The sequence below is a fragment of the Nyctibius grandis genome, chromosome 1, assembly GCF_013368605.1.
Source record: "Nyctibius grandis isolate bNycGra1 chromosome 1, bNycGra1.pri, whole genome shotgun sequence".
NCBI lineage: Eukaryota > Metazoa > Chordata > Aves > Nyctibiiformes > Nyctibiidae > Nyctibius > Nyctibius grandis.
In genome coordinates this window covers 24241770-24258919 of record NC_090658.1, presented here as the reverse complement: position 1 = coordinate 24258919, position 17150 = coordinate 24241770, and the positions used below count along the sequence as shown (strand labels likewise).

Here is a 17150-nt window from a genome sequence, read left to right as displayed (position 1 = left end):
TTTTTTCAGAATCAATTTTCTGTTGCATTTTGTTTCAGTTTGTGGCCAGCTGATGTATGGTGATCAGGGCCATTAGCAGTGAAAGCCAGGGTAGCTGACCCAGGCTGGCCCACAGGCGTATTCTGTAACATTAATGTCAGGTTCTCTATAAATGGGAAAGCTGCTGGGGATGGGTGGGGTTCTTTGCTCTGCTGTGCTCTCCTCTTGTTCTTTCTCCTCAATGGTTGCTATCCCTGGAGGGACTTGCCATCACTCTATGGGCTGAGTATAACTTTGTGACTTTTGTATTAGTATCGATATTGGTTTTCTTATTTTATTAAATCTGTTTAAATTTCATCCCATGAGTCTCCCTCCTTTTCCCAATTCCCTTTCTCAGCCAGAGAAGGGTCTTGGGTGATTGAACAACTGGTTATTGTTTAGCCCTGGGTGCTGGCTAAACAGACACACATCTAAAGAAAGGTTTTCTGTGCTTTCTGTCTTATACTGTAACAAGCAGAGTCTTTTCAGCCCATCAGCTTTACAAATAATTGTTGGAATGCTTTGGGTCATAAAGACATTGAATTCATCATTTCATTAATAAGACGTGCACTAGGGTCCAAAGGGCCTCCTTGCATAAGCTCAGGAAGTGCTCCTGACCAGAGGTTTGCAGAAGAGCTCTTTGAAGCTAATATGTACTTGGCATTAGTTACTAGTGTCAGCTACTGTGACACCCAACTGGTGTCACGTCTTTCCTTTCTAAATTTTATAGTGCTTCTGTCACCTTCTTGTGTGGGGATGCAGTTGCAGACTTATGTGTACTGGGTTCTGTTTAGAAAAATGCTAAATTTTATCTATCTATCTATCTATATATGTATATATAACCACACACACATACATTAACATTGATCTTTCTGGGTTTTCTCTTTATGACAGTTCCACACTCATCCTTACTTCCACTGATAAACAAGAGCTGTTCGTTTACTGGGTGTCATACTGGCGTAGGAAGTGCTTGGGCCTCTTCGTGCTGTTTTTGTTCTCAAGCAGAATGTAAGGGGTGCTGGCATCATTTCACAGATATGACTGACTTGCGTGCAGGGTGTTCGTGCACCTGGAAGCCAGAGCCACGTTGCAGAAAATGTTGGCTCTAGTTCCTCCACTGTGAACATTTCCTTTCTTTTGTTTGTTTGATTTTTCTTTCTTTTGTTTTGTTTATTTTTTTGTTTTCTTTCTTTTGTGTTTCTTTTGTTTTGTTTTGTTTGACTGGTGACAGTATGGTACTGTGCCTTTTAGTGAAGCAGCTTGCCTGTATGAAGTAACTATGACTATACTCTAAAACTGATAAGAGAAGCACAAGAGCTTTATTGCCTTTTCCCCTTCACAAGGGTCTTAGAATTTGTTAGTAGAGCATATTGTAACTTTTGCATAGTGATTATTGCTGATAAATATCCTAGCTTTTTCCTTCATAGCTTTTTATTACCCTCACACCTCTTATTGTGTTACATCTTAAGAAACCTCTGAACTCTGCAGAATCACAACTATAAGGTCCAAAAGCATAGGAAACAGGCTTCATGAGAAATGACAAGTACAGCTGTTTATCCTAATGGGTGCTGACTTGGCATGTCATAAGATCCATGTGATCTATATTGTCCTTCTACAGATTTCAGAAAGTCTGATTTGGGAACACTATTTTGTGCAGTTTTCATGACTGCCTTGTAAGATTATCTTGTTGCTCTGTCCCATGCTAGGTATTATTTTAAGACTATTTTCTAATTTTCCTAGAAAAAAGATCAACCCTATAGTACAGTAAGTAAATAATAGCAGAGATGAATTTGTCTACTTGTAGTGTAATGTAATTCTTATATGAAACTTATCTTTCAGATGAAGAATTTTAATACCATTACTTTCACTACTTTTAGATTTGTTATTTTTTCCCTTTCTGTGATAGGAATGTTGCTGTAATGGAGTTTTTAAGCAGGTGACATAAATCGGGTTAGGGCCATTCTTGCCTGTGTGACATTTGCAGCATGCATCAAAGTTGTTTTTAAACTGTTGCTCACTGTGTAAGACAAGTGCCTCTGAGCAGGCAGTATCTGCTAATGAAAATCAGTTGTTATTGCTCCAGTAACCAAAATAGAGACTAGTTGCAGTTATGTGTTTCTTTGCTGTTTTCTAGGAACTCTCTTGTCAGCAACGTTCCTTGCAAACACTGGATCAGCAGTGCAACCAGATAAGAAACAAACTGAATCAGGAGCTAGAGCAAGCCAAGAATGACTTCAACACTCTGCAAGCAGAATTTGACAAAGTAGGCTTTTTTATATTCAAATCTTCTACTAGAGCTCATATTTAGTTGTCTCAGCAGTACTGCCTTAATTTAATTACACGTGAAGCAAAAAATAATTAATGTGGGGACTTGTATTAATATTTGTACAGTTTGTATTAGCTGTTTTGTATTTACCATTTCTCACTGAAATACTATGTATTTGAATGCGAATTATGGGCTTTTAAAAGTTTGGGACTAGTCCACTTCCCACAGGGAAGGAGATGTGAATGCAGAACAGTCCAGCTAAAATAGATCTGTTTGAGAGAGGAGCTAAGGCTGACCGCAGGAGACACCTTATATAGAAAATGTGTAGAGGTGCAGTTTGATGATAGAGCTAAACTGATCAATGGGTAGTTGCCCTTTGGAACAGCCCTATTTCATACACCCTGGCCATGCACTCCTGGTACTTCTTTTTTAGCAGTGCTACCCCTCATGTGACCCTGCAGAGAGCTGATACAGGAGCTAAAACAGCAAAGAAAAAAAAAAATTAGCATATGTGTACACAGGCACAAGTGTTTGCTATCAGTTTAACTCCCTGAACTGGTTTTCCACAAAATCAGATGAGTGTCAGGGCTTCTGTAAGGAGGAACATCAGTAGGAAGGAGATCTTCCACAGCTTTGGCAGCCACTAGCTATTAGAACACATTAGTTGTTACAAAACCACAATTTTAAGGAAGTTAGAAAGCAGCACAAGCCTGAAGAGTGGGTGACCAGGAAAGAGGAATGTTTAAAAGCCTTAAAAAACTCTTGAGAGCAGCTATAAAACAGCAGAGCTAACAGAATTTCTAAAAAGCGCCACAACTTTTTGAAAGTTATATTGAGAAGCCCCATTAGCAGGCAGGCTGAACTGAAACATCATTTCTAAAACTGACAACAGCTTTCTTGCAGGCTTGTTTTATTTTAGAAATATAGCCATGGGAATACACTCAGTCAAATGTTTTCAGTGGAGGTTTCTTTATATGCACGTTCTTTTGTATATGCTTACTGAGGAAACGGATTTCATAGAGAGAAAAATAGGTGCCTTTTAGTTGTTTCTCCAAGAAAGCTAATTTATTACCTAATGACCTCAGAATAGACTTTTTTATTTTTTGGCTTAATAATGGCATTTCCTTCCTTTACAGCACTATTTTGAAAGTGCTAAAACCTGTTCAGTTTTTATAAAATCTGTGTCAATGGAGCAATAAGTCCAGTTATGATCCTAATGTTCTGATTCTCATAGCTTAGCAAAAAGGCTATTACATTCACAGTCTTGTTTGTATCCTACAGATACCATTGTGGTGATGTAGCTGCAAGTTGGATGTATTAATCTAATTTCAGACAGTCTAGAAATATATGTATTTTAGAGACATACCATCTTTCTGGTCAGAGGCAAAGAAGTGGAAAGGGAATAAGCAGATATTTTCTAAACCACAGTAAAGCAACCTTAGGTTCATGGTGGGATACCATAAATGTCTTTTATTTTGTAATAGAATGTTGGGGTTCCACAATGGGAGTTTAAAAAAAAAAAGTTATATATGCCTGTGAATACAATGTCGATTTTCAACATTCTTACAGGTAATGGCAGTGAAACAACGCTTGGAACACGATACCAGTGATCTCACCCAGAAGCTGTGCAGAGCAGAGCAGGCTTTATTAGCAGCCCAGGCTAAGGAAACTGATTTGACAAGAAGCTTTGAGGTAACCAATGCAGAGGAGTAGCTGACAGAATTAATAGCATAAATTGGCAATCTGTAAACACTAGTACTGTTGAGCATTTACTCACACAGCGTATTTTCCATAAGCAATCTTTAAACACTTTTATGGAATATCTTAATAACATATCTTGGTTGTAACACAAAATGGGGTCTTCACTAACGTGTAGCTTAATGCAATTTGTGGAACTGGCTGCGTGGTTAGGGTTCATTGCTGTAACGCTGCTGATATGGTTCAAGTTCATGTTGAACTTATCTTTTATCAAAAATAGGCTTTTGTTTCAATAGATTCTTGCTTTTAGTCCTGAAATAAAAATATATCAATGCTTGTTTGATTTTTAAAAGTTAGTTCTAGAATCATTGACTACGGCTTTGATGCACACTGCCAAACTCAGAGATTTTATGCAAAGACTTACTATATCCTCTTTTTTTTAAAAAAAAAATAATTTTTCTTAGAAGAAACACAGTCCAACAAATATACACTGCTGTAACAACTTTGCCCAAAATGAAGATAAATTCAGAGAACTCTTTGGATGCTGCCACACTACCTTATATCCACACATGCAGAAATCTCTTCACTTTAATGTCTCCTTTGTCTTCTCAGTTACATTGTTTTGCTTTGATGGCAATTAGGGCAGCTACACTTGAAATTGTTACAGCTGTGCCACTGGAGACCCGTCAGTGCAAATTTTATCCTCTATTTGTAGAATCAGAGCTAGAAGAGAAAGATAGCTCAATACCTGTGTCATCCATGTCACAGTTTGTTTTATTTAAACTTCTTATTTTGCTTGTTGCCTGTTGTCATGAGCAGATAAAAAATAATCTGGCATAATTTGTGTCAAAAATTTACTTGTCAAAATTCTATGAACAAATTTAAAGTAAAACAGTGGTTTATGTTAAGATCAGTACAAATGTTGGTATAGCTTCAGTATATTGTGAAACTTTAGGTACATTCGTGCTGGTAGATTACAATGTCTGGGAACATTCCCAGGTATTGTAATGTGACTATTTATACTGTTAATTGTTAGAACAGCACTTTGCATGGCTTTGGCCCAGCTGACTAGCACTCTTTCATACAATTCCCAGGCACAGTTTGGGAGTTCACATGAGCCTGGGACCATTGCCAGCAAATGGTTTGGTTAGAGCCACCTGTTTTGGAAGATAGAAGACTTTAGTGGTGCGGACATGGGCTGTTCTGTGCCGCTAGGCCTCAGTGCCAGATAGTGGTCCTTGAAACCTATTTAGTAAATAAAATGTAACCAGTGCTTTCCAGTAGTAAGGCTAATCAAGATCAGTTTTGTTCTTCCGATGTATCCCAGAGGAGGAAAGCCTTCATCAAGCTTCTGCACATTCTTGATGTAACCTTTCGTATTTTTAGCCAAAAAAAAAATATATAGTTAGTTTGTATCATATATTGTGGGCTCATACCCTTTCTGTCATTGAAATTATGCAGTGAGGTTGGATTTGATACAGTTTTTTGGGATCCATTGTCAGAGAGCATCTAATTTGTGGAAATAGCTTTTTTTTTGCTGCAAATTCTTGGGAGTGCTTAATTTTATCTACCAATCTTGTATCCATCTTACTAGGCTGTAACTATAGTCAGATTTTTTCTTCGTATTTCTTTGTCTTGCTCAGACAATTGAACAGCTAGTGACAGTGATGTGTATTAGAATGTGACCAATAAATTTATAAAGACGCTTAATCTGGGGGACATTGTAATATCTGAAGACATCAGTAACACTACAGTTCTCTCTATCTTAAGACCTGCACATGAGAAAGCATAGTATATGTCAGTGGAACTTAGGGCATGGCTTGTCTTCCTCACTCTCACAAATAAGTATAATGCAAAAAATTACATCGAATTGTTTTGAAGTCTTGGAGGCTTTGTTGACAATAGATTTTGTTTCTAGCTAAAGAAAACAGGAGTGAGATTGGCATTTCTTTTCCTTTATTAAAGGGAGATTGTTGTGGTCTTACACTAATGGTCTAACTACCCAGTGGAGAATACAATTGTTTTCACAGGTTAATCCACTTCTGTGTTTAGTCCTTACTATATAATAAGACTGGTGTTCCAAAAATGTTGCAAAACAGGTACGCTTGTGAGACATACTGGATATGCTTTGTCTAAGGACTGCTAAGCTTTGCAATGGTGATATCTCAATAGCTTAGCATTCTGGCATCTTAGCGTATAGTTTACATTTTGATGGTGCAAGCAAACCCATAACTGTTCTTGAAAAAATTGGTCAGTCTGTCCCTAAACTGCTTGTAAACCTGCCCAGTGAAGAGTTTCTCCAGAATAATAGTGCTACCTGGATAAGGTTCTGGAGTTTGCTTTGGGTTGGTTTTTGCTTTTTCAAGGGACAATGGCAGAATGGCTAACTTCAGTAAAACAACGTGCAAGTAGAATCAATAACTGGATTGAAACAAAATTAATTCTTTTGCTTATAGCTTTGAGAAGTGTAAATGGCTAGTTACTATCAGATACTTAGTCCATTAAATTATGGGTTCCTGGGTTTTGCTGAGTGCTGCTTATTGGGAATGTCTGCACCAAATCAAAATAATTGGACCTTTCAGCCATTTTAATTCCTTAAACTTGTTTGGTTTTCTTTCTGTAGATCACCCTAGATTTTCTAATGAACAGGCTTGTTTACTTTGTGTACTTGTGTTGCATCTGCGTATGGTGCATTGAATGCAAAAAATTTGGACACTTGTACTTCTTCGAAAAATTACTGTTAAGATTACTAGAAAACTTCCTTGAAACTTACATGTGACTGGATTTTTTTTTCTAAATTGTGGGTAGGGAAGGCTATGAGTAGAAGGGAAGGTAACTGTTAGTGACAGTGACAATTTTAATCATGTTCTGAGGGTGATTTATTTATGTTGTTGCAAAAACAAGCCTACCATGCCAGCAAGCTTTTAATGTTTTTTATCCAGACCTTTCCATTTCTTGAGCTTGGCTTTTGTGAATTGCTGCCCATCTGCTAGTAGTGAATGGATGAATAATTGACGTCCTCTTTCCAACTGCGCCATGCCAGTGCCATGCCATCTGTTGTCCAGCAGCACAGGAGTTTGGAGAAAACTGATTAGTTTCCTTAAAAAAACCTTTTATTTGGCTCCCTAGATGCAGCGCAGTTACATAGTTTTGTTTGTGTGTGGGTTTGGTGGTTTTTTTTGTCTGTTGTTTTTTGTGTGTGTGTTTTTGTGGGTTTTTTGTTTGTGTTTTTTTTAAACATCAATTTATTTCGAAGAAAATACTCTTAATGGCAAAACAACCCTCTGAAAGAGTAAGCACTTCTAAATAAAATTTGACCAGTGTTGACATGATGATGATGTTCAGTGGAAAGAGAACTTGTCTCTACATGAGGTAATAGGTGAAATCTGATCTATAAATTTCTTGTTAATTTTGATGCCTTTGCAGGGGTTTGTTTCCTTTGTTGCTCTGGGAAACTAGCCTCATTCATCAACTCAGATTTTGTAGGATATGTCCTGTCCTGTCTCGATCTGTTTGGGGCAGATATTGCGGAGCTGTTTGCTCTATGCAAATAAGGAGCATACTAACTACGTCAACTGGCAGCATCTCTCAGATGCTGTCAGCTACTTAAGAACAGTTCAGCTTATGTTCCCAAGCAGTGCTTAGGAACCCAGGCATAGCTGCCCAAAGACTTAATAGGACCTAATGGAATATCTTTCGTTTGATTTAAATGAACTGAATTCTTTGATCTTCTTGGCAATTCACATGATATATGGTCTTATTTGGTTTTGTTTTAGGAAGTGAAGCAGGAGAAAAACTGTCTTGACAGTCAACTTGAAAAAAAATTGCAAGAGATCCGCCAACTTGAAGAAGAACTAAATACAATCAAGCAGTCTCTAAAGCAGAGCCAGAATTTTGCAGAAGAGATGAAAAGTGAGTTATGTGTTTAAATTTGCAGAACAACTGTTGCATGTATAATAATGTACATTTCCTGCAATCCTGTAAATTTCATTGTGAATTAAGTAAGAAGGTTTCCACTGTGGGATATAATTAGTGTTTTTAACCAACACCGAGTTTGTCCTAAATGGAAATGAATTTTTGTCTATGAATATAGGCAGGTCCTGACGATACACATTTTTGAAATTAATTGAAGTGTACCAAACTTATCAGCAAACTGAATTTCATAGAATGTATTTAAACCAGAAAACTTCTATTTTGTAATTCTTTTATGTGTTTCACAGAGTTTAAAAAAAAAAAAGTGGGAAAATGTCGCATAACCACCAATAGTTGACTCTTTCTTGCAGTGTTTGTTTCTAATTGAGAGCACAGTTTTTTAGGAATTTAGGTGAAATATACTTTGTAGTTCTGCTGGATCTGACTAAAAAAAGGAGTATGGATTTCCACTTGTTTCTGTGCATCCCACTTGTTTCTGTGTATCAATCAAACTTCATGTAAGATTTCAAAATGAAGCTTTTGAATTTTACTCTGTTGTCCTTAAAATTAATGACCAAACTTTTCCTTGCCTTTCAACTGATGATTTAGTTTTGATCGTATAGAAAATTTGCAGCCTTTACCAGCTAGGTAGTGGAACATGCCTTCTCCCGCTCTGCTGCCCCATTCTTTGTCTGTTCCTATAAAGGCGGGGAAACAATGACGACAATTTGGAAAATGACTGTGTAGACTTAAATGTTCTGCAAACGAGACACAGAAACAACAGGTAGTTAGTTACACCTGTGAAGTATGGACTGACTGGCTTGGAGTGCAGACTTGTATCAGACTGCAGAGTGGAAAGTTAACAAAGTCTATGAGTACACAGCGTCCAATAGCCTAATGTAATATAAACAATCCTTTATCCAGTGAGAAAACTTGAGAGTAATGCTTTGCACTAGAATGAGAATTGAAAATAGTAAAAGTAAATAGTAATATTTAATCTAGAAAATTATTGGTAGAATTGCCAGTATTGACTGGCAAAGATTTAATGGTGTTTTCTTTTACAGATAAGAATACTTCTCAGGAAGCAGAGCTGAAGTTACTGGAAGAGAAATTTAAAAAGCAAGAGAACTCTCTTTTGCTGGAGAAGCTGAAAATAGCTTTAGCTGACATGGAAAAGCAACAAGATTCTACTCAAGACCTGCTCAAAGAAAAGGAAAATCATATTAAAGAACAAAACTGTAAAATAAGTAAAATGGAGGAAGAATCAGAAACTTTGCAGAGGCTTCTTGGATTCAAGCAGAGAGAATGCGAAGAATTGCAAAAAGAGGCTACTGCTTTTTCTCAATGGAAAAATGAAAATGATCATCTTATAAATAAACTTAAGTCTGAAAAGGAAGGTATGCTGACTCATATTAATGACTTGGAGAGTTCCCTTCAAAGCCAGCAAATCAAAAATCACGAACATAGTGAGAAACTCACAATGATGGAAACTGAAACTGACATGAAAAGCACAGAGATTAGAGAACTTAAAGACCTGCTGGAACATAAAAGTGCAGAATTGGAAGAACAAAAAAAAGCTTTTGATGAACTTCAGCGGCAAGCAGAATGTTCTGATAAAAAGTACTGTAAAGAGATAGAAAATATGTCCTGTAAAATATTGCAGCTTACCAACCAAGCTGGTGAACTAGAAGAAAAGTTACAATTAGCAGCAAGTGAAGGACTGCAAAGGGAGCAATGTTATCATGACCTGCTTGGTGAATATGAAAAAATCTGTTGTCTTGTAAAAGCAAAATATACTTCAGAAGTGACAGACGATGGAGAAGTTAATTTACAAAGTGGTCAGGATACAACTGTTTCAGATATTGCACAACTTGCAGCAAATAACTCCATTGCTGAGGATCACGGATGTGCAAGAGCTCTTCCAGAAGCAGGAAAAACTAAGGATCTGGCCATTTTACAAGATGAGATCTCTTCTCTTGAGATTTCCTTAGTGGCTCAAAACCAGCTGAATTCAAATCAGCAGCAGCAGTATGAAGACTTCCCGCAAATAAAAGGCGAAACAGAAGAAAGTTTATTTCATGTAGAACAGATGCATGAAAGCTTCCTGACAGAAACTAAACAGCACATCAGTAACTTGCAAGCAGATATTTCAGCACGTAAGAAATTAGTTAAAAAAACTTTAGCTGTTCTTGAGGAAAAGGACACACAGCTGCAAACTCTGAATGACAGATTAGAAAACCAGCAAGCTGAGCTTCAGGATTTAAAGATCAATAATAAATTGCTTGAGGATTCGGTAAGACAGCTGAAGCTCATGTCTGGAACATGGGATTCAGAGAAGAAGGACATGTCAACAATGATTTGCTCATATAGCAAAAAAATTGAGGAACTTACTGAAGAAAATGCAACCCTTAGAGATTTAAGCAGAGCTTTAGAGCAAGAACAAATAACTTTACTGGAAGCAAATAAAAATATTTCCGATAGTTTAAAGGAAAGAGAAGAAATCATTGCTGAAATGTCCAGAAAAGACAAGGAGGAAAGACAACATATTGAATCAAGAACTGAAGAAATCAAAACAGAGCTTAAAGCTTTGCAAGCAAAGTATAAATCGGTGGCAGAAGAAAATGTAAACATGATGAGCATTCTGAGAGAGCAGGCAGTTGAATCTGAGGAAAAGAAATCAAAATTAGAACAAGAGAAACAGGTATTTAGTGAGAATAAAAATATCTTATGTAAACTAATAGCCTCAGAAGAAATAAAAAAAGATTTGGTTCAAGAACTTAAGCAACTGCAGTCAGAATTTCCCAATATCCAACGTGTGTCTTCTACAGAGCTTGACTGTTTAAGACAGGAAATGTTAAGTGTAAGGGTAACACAAAATACAATGCAAGAGAAATGCGGTATTGTATTGCAAGACAAAGAGCAATTGGGGAAGGAACTAGAAACAAAAAGTGAACCTTTAATGTCTGATGTTAATTGTGAACAGAAACTCTATTCAGAACAGTTGAAGTCCATGGAAGAAAAGGACGCTGAGCTGAATAAATACCAAGTTAAACTTGAGCTTCTTCAAATGGATTTTGAGGACAGAGAACTCTCCCTAGAGAACTACAGGTTAGAAGTGATGCAACTGGAGACTGCTTTAAAAGGCATGGAAGTAGAACTTGAGAGAAGTGTGAGAGAGAAAGAGAGACTGCAGCAAGAACTACTGTCTTTTAAAGAATTGAAAACTTCAGATTCTCCGCTTGCAGTATTAGACAAAGATGGCTACTCACTGGAGTATAATTATGATAGTGTTTCCGAGAATTGTGGCAAAAGAGAAATGGATGAAAGTTATTCATCAGTATTGCTGGCATCCTCTTTGCAAGTAACATTAAACAATCTGACTGAGCTCGAGAAGATGTGTGACAGGTTGCAGAGTGAGAACATTGTATTAACCTCGGGATTTAAAGACTCAAAAATCAATGGCATCACAGGTACCAATAAAGTGGCAGAGGAGGAGGAGAACGTGATGAATGCAGATAAGAATTTAAAGACTGAGAAAGCTATTTTTCCTGATGAACTTATGGATCAAAGTGATAACAGCAATCTGAGAATGTATTTTGATAATAAGGAAATGTCCTTCACTGCAAAAGAATGCAGTAATGCACCCAGTTCTGACTACAAAGATTTAAAATTGTCCAGCAAAGAAGTTAAAATACACTTTGCTGAAGTAAGAGAGAAGCTTTTGTCTTTCCAAGATGAGCATATAAAATTATATGAACAACATTGCAGTATGAGCTCAAAGATATCTGAGCTACAGTCTTGTATTGAAATACTGAAGGCAGAAAATTCTGCATTGTCAACAAGTCTGAGCAATGCACATATAGATTCTGTGAGAGTGCTACTGTCTTCTAGTCAAAATGACATACTGTCTAAATTAGATGAAACTAAGTCCACGGTTTCTTCCTCAGATCTTTTTGAAAGCCCCTGTTTTATAGAAGTAGGTGAGGTGGTTAATTCTTGTAACAGTGGTACGTGCAAATGGACAGAGGAAATGAATCAGCTGGATAGTTCTGCAGAAATAATTCCAGAAGGTGCAACAAAAGTTTTGGTTGAAAATTGTCATAGTGATCACAAATTGGACTCTGTTAGAGAGGCCAGGAGTATTACTCCTAGAAAATCTAACCTTGAGAGTAGAATTGAAGAACTTCAGGTGCTGTGTCAGACATATGAGAAGGACATCAAGGTGCTCAAAGACCAATTTCACATTCAAGAGAACATGAAAAATGAGGAAATACAAGAGCTGAAAAAAGTTATACTTTCCGAAAGAAAAGAAGTAGATCATCTCAAACAGCAAAATCTATCTGACAAGGAAGAATGGCAGCAGAAACTGAATAGCGTGACTATGGAGATGGAGTGCAAATTGGCAGCAGAAAGAAAACAAAATGCGAATCTGTCTTTGGAGCTGGAAGCAGCAAGACTCCAACTGCAAGTCCTTGATTTAAGTTCTCATTCACTGCTGTGCACGGATATTGAAAATGTAAGTAATTGCTGTCATGCAAATCAGTGTAAACCCTTTGATTTATGGTAAGCCAAATTTAGATTTTAAAATTAAATATGTTTAAAATTATGTCCCACAGAAACAGTACTGTTCTTTAGAGAAAGTAGAAAAAATCCATACCTTGAGTTCTGGTTTATGCATCACAGGCATCATAAGAAATAGCAAATGATGACAAAACCAACAAGTTTAGTCTATTAGAGTTGTGTAATACTTTGTACTACTTTCTTGGTTTTCCTTCAGATCTGTGTCGGTGTGGATCATGCCGTGTTAGTGGGTGTGCATGCACTGTATGTATCTCCACTGTGCTTGCAAGCTTAGATCTCTGATTTTACACAGTCGGTTAAAGATGCACACACTTCCCATATGGCTTCACGGGACAAGCAAACTAGGACTACTTTCACACCTCTAATTCCTTTCAGTACTGTTAACAGCAGAACAGAACGAGCTGGTAGCAGAACGGTTAACTTTCATTTCAGCCTGAATTCCTTCAAAATACCTAAGGGAACAAGAAATTTGGGAGTCAGGTCTCTCTTTTTGTTCAGTGCTGTAGATGGCATGCAACCAGTGAACTAGATTTTGCTGCTCCTTGTATGAGGAGAAGGAACACGCCTCCACAAAATCCAATGTGAATCAAAGTGAAGACATTTATTAAGCATAAGCTGTCTCTTTTATACATTTTGTACTTTCCCTGGCTGTAAGCATGTGCATTGCTATTCGTTAATATTACTAAACATACTCTTCTTTGATGTGTTGATTGGTCACTACTCTGCCACTGGTCCTTCCTTAATTGGCTCCATCAGTTCTTGTTTCTTCTCCTCCGTGTTCGGCTCCCACCGGCTACTCCCTCAATTCTTGTTTGCTCAGCTGCTGTTTTTCCTCATCTCTCAAAGGTCGGCTTGTTGACACTAGCTACATGAATCTTCTCACGCAGCTAGGCCTTCACTCCATACTCTCATACTTCTGGCTCATTACATGACCATTCTGCTCCAAAAACCCCTCTACACTTGTACAAGTGGAAGAATCAAAACTTCACTCGGAATGGAGGAAAATGAGTTTAATTCTTGCGTACAGTGTCTTAGTCTAATTCCCCTTAAAAAGAAATCTAACAGGTGCATTTTCTGCTTGTGAGAATTCCAGTTTTGACCATTAAGTTCTGTGCAACTGGCCTCCAGTGCCCAGTCAACATAGACTCAGAAATTAAACTTTAACGCTGCTCTCAAAGAGCACCTTGAAGCTCTGCATCTTGGCCAACTGTGGAACATAGAGCAACTGTTCCTTGCAGAGAAGAAAATCTTTCACATGTATGTGTTGCTTGTAATTCACATAGAGCATCCACACTGATACATAGACACTTGAAGAAAGAAATACTGTTCATTACCATACATAGCTGGAGTTTTGTTAAAATTAAGTACTCAATACAGATAATTCAGGTGCTGCCTGTTCTTTGTTGGAGTCCTCAGGTTTTGAAGTTACTCATTTTTATTATTTCAAATAGTCAAATATCATATTTCACATGAGAGCATCAGGTGGCGCCAAATGTAAGCCCAGCTCTGACAGACAGTGGTAATTCGGAAAAGAGGTTGGTTGAGGATTTGGGCTTCTGTCCCTTAAAGATTCTCTGGTGTCTAATAGAAGGTGAGCAGTAAACCTTTACCCCATTAGCGATACTAATAATTTTTCATTTTGTCACGTAGACACCCATTTTCCCAAAATATGGAGGCATATGATATCTTTGCACTTAGTCTTTCAGTAAATTTGACTGAAATTTCTCTCTCAGTATCTTTAAAACCTTTTGGCCAAAGATGCATGTGTGTATAAATAAGTGTAAATCCTTTCCATAAGAAAGCAGATTCTGAAGTAGAGAAGGATGCTATCTGTTTATTTTGCGTAAGAGGAGGAGCTTTACTAGTTTAAGAAAACTTTTAAAGCTCACCTTGGTTTTTTCTTATATATATATTCTTTTTCTTTTCCTTTTTTTTAACGGATTGATTCTTAACCCTTGCAGAACACTGAACAAGAAAACAATAGTCCTTATCAATTGGGAGCGCCTATTGAAAACTCAGCACTGAAAAGCAATAAACCTAAACTAATCCCTGTTGAGAAAATTGCTGTAGGAGATACCTCTGTGTGTGAAAATGTAACCGAGACTGCTGAAGCAAGATTAATGGAAGATCATACTGAGATGATTTCTGGAGAACAAGAGTGTGGAAATATGTCAGGAAAAATAGCCAGCCCTTCGGACCATGCCAGTGCATTGTCATTTTCCAACAGTAGTATGTTTTTGAATGCAGAGGATTTCTTTGAAAATCAAATAACCACTGAAACGTGTCAGAAGGAGGCAAAACAACAAACTGCTGAAAATTTGAAGCTGGTCTGTGAGATAGAAGAAAGCCATAAACATGCTGATTTACTAATGAAAGTTGAACAATTAAACTCAGAGCTGAACTTTCAGAAGGAACAATTAACTCCAAAGAGCTCAGCTTTTGCAGAACTGAAGGAAGCTACTGTAGTTGTTAAGGAAGATAACTGTGACATAAAGGAAAAACTGGATTCAGTCTCTGTCAGTAAGCAGCACTTATCTCTTGGAGTAGTGTCGTTAGAAAAAGAACCTGAGAAAGTAAAGTCTGAGCTGGAGATATATAAAGTTAGATTGTCTAATGCAGCAGATACATTGAATGATGTAGAAATGACCAAGAGAGATTGTCACGAACAATTTCTTGCAGCTGAAAATGAACAGAGGAGGCCAAAATCTGAGCAAGATAATATTGAGAACCATGCCTTGTTCATAGAGAATGATATTGAAATGCTTCAGGCAAAATGTCTGCAATTAGAAAGGGAGAGGGAAGTTAACCTGAAAACTATTGCTAGCTTTCAAGAGCGCCTTGTTTCAGTCACAGCTGAGAGAAACCATATTGGCCAAGAACTGAGTGTTTTGTCTGAAAATAAAAAAGAACTGGATCAGAAGTATCAGAAGCTACAAGAGAAATTAAAAAAGCTAGAGTCAATGACGGTGGATTCTACTGAATTCATTACAAGGTTAGAGGGTGAAGTGAGGCCACAGACAAATCTGCTTGGGGCTGCAAAATCTGATGTAAATCAATTATCAAATGAAAAAGATCATCTTCTGCAGAAGTTGCAAAGTTTGGAAGAGGATGCTGTGTCTTTCGCCTTAGAAAAAGAAAAACTCCAAAACGAAGCAGCACATTTGAACAAGGAGAAAGAGCTGCTTGTAAGAGAGTTGGAAATGATGCAGAGTAAATTAAGTTCATCAGAAATGAAAAATTCAAAGTTTTCTAGATCTTTGGAAGGCTTGTTAATGGAAAAAGGTGAACTTGCTGCTAGACTTAACTCAGCACAGAAAGAAGTAGACCAAATGCGGTATGGAATTGAGAAGCTGAAAGTAAAAATTGAATCTGATGAGAAGAAAAAACACCATGTTGCTGAAAAGCTGAAGGAGAGTGAACGGAAAGCTGACTCTCTTCTGGATAAAATAGAAAGGCTTGAAAGAGAACTGGAGATGTCAGAGAAAAATCTAGAAGATGCAATTGTTCAGTCAGAGACTACTAAAGCAGAGACAGAAACATTAACAATGGAGATGGAAGAGATGACTGAAAAGCTGAAATGTTTTAACTTACAAATTGATGTCCTCACCTCACAAAAAGAGTGTTTGACTAAAGATTTGAAAGAAAAGCAAGAAAGAATCCTTGAACTGGAGTCTTCAAATTTGACTACAGTAAAACTGTTAGAAGAAAAGGAGGAAGAAAAGATGCAAATCAAGAATGAGTTTGAAAATACTGTGGTATTGCTGAAATCTGAGCTCAAAGATAGAAGCGAGAAATTAGAGTTTTCTTGCAAGGAGGGAGCAGATGCTAGAGCAAAAGAGCAAGTCTTGATTAATCAGGTGGCTCATCTTGAGAAAGATAAAACAATTCTGTTACAAGAATGTCAGGAAATAAAAAGTGAAAATATCAAATTGGATCAAACGAGGGAAGTACTTGTTCAAGAATTGATGGATTATAAACAAAAACTTGATGAAAAGGTGCAGGAAAATGGTGCTCTTCAAAAACAGGTGAAAGAAACAGAGGAGCTGTCTTTACAGCTGACACACATGCAATGTGAGCGTGAATGTTGGCACCAGGAAAAAAAAAGGCTACAGAATTTGATAGCTGAGTTGAAGCTGAAGGAGCAACGTTTTTCTGATAATGAAACCTTTCCAGATATCCTGAATGTTCTAAAAGTGTCTTATAAGGACCTTGAGAAGGAACTGGAATCTACACTTTGTGAAAAGAGCACTTTATCTAAAAAGGTAATACCATTTCCGCCATTTCTGTTGGGGTAGAATTCCCTTTTTAGGAGTGAGGATAAAGTGTCCTCTGGGCTTACCACTTCCTTAATAAATTAGATCTTAAAATAACTTTAGCCTCAGACTTTTACAGTAAGCATCCTATTTTTAAAATTATGTTTTCAATGTAATCATGAGTTTTCATTGAAATTACAGAGCTGGAAAGCACGACATTGTTTTGTGTAGGATGAATGGGAAGGTTGCTTGAAAGTAAGCATAGAAGTTTAAGTAATCAAATAATGCAGGATAGTTTCCTCTTTCTTATAGAAGAAAAAGAAGAAAGAGAAATTAGTATTGGGTGAGTGAGTTTTTATATCAAGAATAAGTACTTGGGGAGCTCAAAAGAAAGTGAAATGACAATTGGACACTTGCCATGT

General features: G+C 37.2%; 1 protein-coding gene across 1 annotated transcript in view; it reads left to right on the top strand.

Moving 5' to 3' along the window:
• CENPF (centromere protein F) overlaps positions 1–17150 on the top strand; it is a 45098-nt gene that overhangs the window by 17870 nt on the left and 10078 nt on the right. Inside the window, 5 exon segments of the mRNA XM_068413460.1 lie at positions 2153–2281; positions 3854–3976; positions 7759–7894; positions 8959–12410; positions 14437–16737. Coding sequence (XP_068269561.1) covers positions 2153–2281; positions 3854–3976; positions 7759–7894; positions 8959–12410; positions 14437–16737 — 6141 coding nt within the window.